This window comes from Phaethon lepturus, unplaced genomic scaffold (genome assembly GCF_000687285.1).
Source record: "Phaethon lepturus isolate BGI_N335 unplaced genomic scaffold, ASM68728v1 scaffold12046, whole genome shotgun sequence".
Lineage (NCBI taxonomy): Eukaryota > Metazoa > Chordata > Aves > Phaethontiformes > Phaethontidae > Phaethon > Phaethon lepturus.
Genome location: NW_010544141.1, coordinates 5,319 through 9,908, shown reverse-complemented (window position 1 = coordinate 9,908; position 4,590 = coordinate 5,319). Strand labels below are relative to the sequence as shown.

General features: G+C 41.6%; 1 protein-coding gene across 1 annotated transcript in view; it reads right to left on the bottom strand.

Annotated features, from left to right (window-relative positions):
* The window catches only part of TXK (TXK tyrosine kinase), a 14,780-nt gene that overhangs the window by 9,345 nt on the left and 845 nt on the right, over positions 1 to 4,590 (bottom strand). Inside the window, exons 3-6 of the mRNA XM_010288581.1 lie at positions 4,006 to 4,211; positions 2,868 to 2,933; positions 2,183 to 2,237; positions 1,292 to 1,371 (exon numbers count right to left, since the gene is read on the bottom strand). Coding sequence (XP_010286883.1) covers positions 1,292 to 1,371; positions 2,183 to 2,237; positions 2,868 to 2,933; positions 4,006 to 4,211 — 407 coding nt within the window. The remainder of the gene's footprint in view (positions 1 to 1,291; positions 1,372 to 2,182; positions 2,238 to 2,867; positions 2,934 to 4,005; positions 4,212 to 4,590) is intronic.

Sequence of the window (4,590 nt, the reverse complement as noted above, 5' to 3'; positions counted from 1 at the left end):
AAGAGTGTACAGAAAAATATGAAAACCTGGGATACAATTCTCTACTTAAAATGGCTATCTGTAGCTGGGATACTGTTTCAGGGGGGAAAAAGAAAGGCTTATGGACTGGATCTCTCTCCAACTTTGGGAGATATTGCACAATGTTTTTTATTGTACAAGTATTTAGCCTCATATCATTGCATCCATGGGACGTAGCTGTAGCGCTTAACAGCTGTTCCTCCCAACTCAGCATTTCTTTGAATCTAAGCTTTCAAAATTAAAATGCTCTTTAAACCCAAAAAGTTAAAAGCATATTCAAGTATACTGTGAGATTAAATTTTCCGTTCTGCTTCTCCAAAGGCTTTTCACTGGTGCTTTTATTTGACACGTTTACTTTTCTATATTTCTCCACGCTGTCTGTCTGTCTTGCTGTCTGTACATTTTGCTGCCCACATACCATGAAGAATTTAAGCTTGAATTTCAGGCTGGAGGTACGTGATGAAGGTTGGTACTCTACTGCAAACATGAGCTTGTGCCCAGCGCAGGGGCTGGCGGGGAGGGCTTGCCCCACCTTTCTGTGGAGGGGAGAGGGAGGGAGGAAGAGGGTGGTGGTAGCAGGGATGCCTTTTCCTTGCCCTTCTCACCTCTGGCTTGCCCTAAGAGGGAGAGAAGGAAAAGCAGGCGCCGCTGATGCAGGAGGATGTAGGAGGGCTGAGGGGGGTAGAAGGCAGCTTGAGATGGGATAAGTCAGCGCTGTAGGCGATTGCTACTGATGTGGGGAAAAGCAAGTCTTGTGGCGGTCCTCCAGCAAAAGAAGACCACACAGTGAGGAGGTGAGGTGATTTTAGGAGAAAAACAGGAGAAGTTTAGGGACAGCAGAGTCTGGGATGAATTTACAGTGTGCAGAGCCCGCAGAGAAGGGAAGCAGTTCAGCGCGGCGGCCGAAGGCTGTGGCAGCGTGGTGTGACAGCCATGGCATTTCACGTAGAAAGAGAGGCGAGGAGATGCGAATGTAAGGTCTCATTGCCTGCGTTACGCGCGTGGGATGCACAGCTTTCACAGCAGATTATTTGAGGATTTCGACAAGTGTAGTCAATCTTGTCTTGGCAGGACATTTGCACCCTGACTCCCGGATCCACTGCCCACCATCAACATTTCCGCACGCAGGGTAAATAACTCCGCATGAAGAGCACCCCAGAGGTTCCCTGCTCTTGTGCACTGCGTGTCCAACCTACCCACTTATCCCGAGGAGCCTGGGGGAAGCTCTTCCACCACCTCTCGATTCAAACCCTAACCGCTCAGAGCAACTCACCCCTTAGCCCGCGAATACATGGACAGCGTAAGAAGTCCCTGTTGGCTTGAATCTCTGACAACAAATGCGCCTTCTTTGGACTGAAAAGAAATCCAAGTAGAGTTATTTTCTGCTTTTGAGTTTTAATAAACCTCCCTGGAGATAGGATTTGCAGCTGATTACTAAATTCTGTGGAATATATATGACTACTTGGGAGGGGGATAAAGCAGTGGAGAATGGGAATTGATAGCCAGGTATGTAGCAGAGCAAAATTAACGGAGGGAAAATACTAAGTGCCAGCCAATTTCCTGGAGTTAAAAATTTAAGGTGAATTATTCTCTTCAGTGTGAAGTAGTGCAAATACTTTGATTTACTAAAAATTCAAATTGTACAAATCACTAGGAAAAAAAATACTGTAAACCCATTCCACCTGAGATGTTTTTCCCTGGTCCATCTTGCCCAAGCCCTGGTTAGTCCTTGAGCAAAGACCTAATGAGTTTAACTGAGTTAGGCACTTTGGTAACTGATAGAGGGTAGAACTCAATATGGATTGTTTGCTCTGTACACAAGGAAGACACAGGGGTTTTGTTAAGCTCTGTCACCTCACTAACTTCCTTACTACACAGATTTCAGTCTTCAGTTCTTCATCCAAAAGACAAGCACAGTAAACCGCATGTAGTTCAATATATCTAGTACGGAAAATCTAAACCAAATTTGCTGGGGCTACAGCCTAAAACTCTGTGAAGTCTGGATAGTCTGCACTGTACACTTACCCCAGAAAGCCTTTTTAATTTAAAGTACTCTCTCCTACTGCATACCAAACAGATTTGGATTTGACTGTGGTAACGCTCTTGATGCCTCTACTGATAGACCTGCCCAAGTATTGTTAGCTCTTTGTAGAAGCTGAGTTACCTTCTGGCGCAAGAGAAGTTCTGCCTGGCTTCTGTTTATGTTTTTGCAGTACCACCTGCAACAGGGAGATAATCTATCCTTTAATTTCAGACAGTAAGAATTAGTGTTTGCTCTGTTTCACAGAATTTACCCATCTTAATAATCGCACTATTCCCAGTCCAAAAACCTGAATAGAACTATCGTATATAAACATCTCTTAATTTGGAATGACTTTATTAGACCATTGTAACTGTGACATTCACTGTGATTAAATATGAGCTCAAACAAAAGAAAGCCCAGGAAACAGTTACGCCAAGTAACTCTCCAGTTAAGTGGGTTGAAGTGGTTGGAATTAGCTTGTAGTCAATTAATTACATGTCCACAAGAGGAAGAGCTCAGAATATAGAAACATTATATAGTGAGTCTACGGAAATAGGAAACATCTGGATTCTGACATTATGATTTATGCAAATGAATGTTGTTGAAGTGCTCAGCGTTTGTAACTTCACGTTACATTCTCTAAGCAAATAGTTCCAAATCAAAATGGTTAATCCATTCTAAGAGTAATGTTTTGTAACAAAAAAACAGAGCTTTTGATAAACACCTGTTCACATCTAATGAAGATTGAAGGATCAAGCACTGAAATGTATCGCTGCAATCCATTTTTAAAAAAGAAAGCACAATTATCATTTTCAAGGGTACTTACTCATATGTTTCTAAATTACTTCTCTTGTTCTCAGTAACATAGTTGCTGGGAATTAGACCTTCATTCCTGGAACAACATATTGGAGATAATGTTATAGTACGGTGTAAAATATTGATAGGATTAAAATATATATCTTTCTTTTGTTGAATGACAAAGGTTCCTTATACTATTGGTTATGTCATTAGATACTGAATCCCAGCGTGGGAACTGAATAGAAGTCTGAGTCCATTCATGCCAGGTACAATCTTTCTGCCCCACAGCTGTGGATGGCTACTGAAATGAGAGTGTCAGCTGGGATAGATATTTATAGAGTGCTGTCATGCACTTTAAGTAATAAAAATTTTCATTTCATTTCAAATCAAAAGAAAATTTAGAAAATAAATCATATTTCTTCTGAATCAGAAGCCATCATCTTCATTTCTAGCCTATACAAAGATTTTATATGAAGAAACATGAAGCGTACGCTTGCAGGTATATACAAAATAATAACCAGTGTACTCTCGCTGCAAATATGAGTTGAGAAAAGGCATTTTAAAGTATTTAAAGCAGGAATTTGAATGAAAAGGAGACAGTTATTTTATAATATCTAACCGTTCCCAACCTCAGAGTACAGGATACACTGAAGAAAGTGCAAAGGAGAAAGGGGAACAACATGAAACAAACGTAAACACGGAAAGGATCCTAACTGAAGTTACCCAGCTCCCTAAAACGCCAAGGAGTTTTGGATGAGGGGTTTTGTTTCACACATCTTAATAATCTCTATGGTCTTTATGAAGTGTTTACACATATACACTGCATTGTAAAGCACCTGAAGCATGGAAAGCTGGATTTGGACATAGCTCAGAGCCCAGTGATTCACATGGCCCTCAAACGCCCTTATGTTGCTTGGGAAATTACTGAGTCTAGGACTTAACTCTGCGTTCCCAAGAGATTCTAGATCCCCCACCCATTTCTGGGGTGCCAAACACAGCTGAAAGTCTGCCCGGTCAACCTGTGTGCCTTGTACGTAGCCGAAGGCTTTCAAGCCTGCCCCTAAATTGTTGCACATGTCTCGTGCCATCTGCCCGCTTTCACAGGGGTTGTTTTAGGGTTTTTTCTTTCCGTGTAAGGAGATTGAAATAGATGCCCATGCTCTTACCCATGTTGGTCTCTTGCCTTCCACCAGTGGGGATCATACTGTTCGAGGATAATGTATTCTTCTGACTTCTTGAGCGCTAAATCTGAGGGTCCTCTAGCAAAAAAGTCATAAAGCGCAATAACTCTGGGTTTTTTTGTATAGTCTTCCAAAGCCTTGGCAGGTAGAGGAGGTAATGGCTTGTTCTTTAACTGCAATTGCCTCTTTTGCTAATGAAAAAAAAAAAGGATCTTTCATAATTAGTCTTTTCTCTCTACTATTTCTTGCTTAAGTGCCCTGCTATTATACCATCTCAGTAACTAAAAGGAACTTATCATGGTCGTTCCTTCCCCTTGTAAAGCACTATCACCTCATCACTTGTAAAACAGCGAGACTTGCATTTTAGTAGTTTGGCATCGAAGCCAAAATGGCAGTGGAAAGTACAGTCAATAATAAACAAGCCATCTGCCTAATCAGAGTGACTTCTACATGGTATGAATGCTGGGACAACTCCACAGCTGGTGTAAAAGCAGAACAGCATTGAAATCAGTGGAGTTACAATGTCTGGAAATTTGGCCATTTATCTGAAGAAATAACACGGAGGGCACT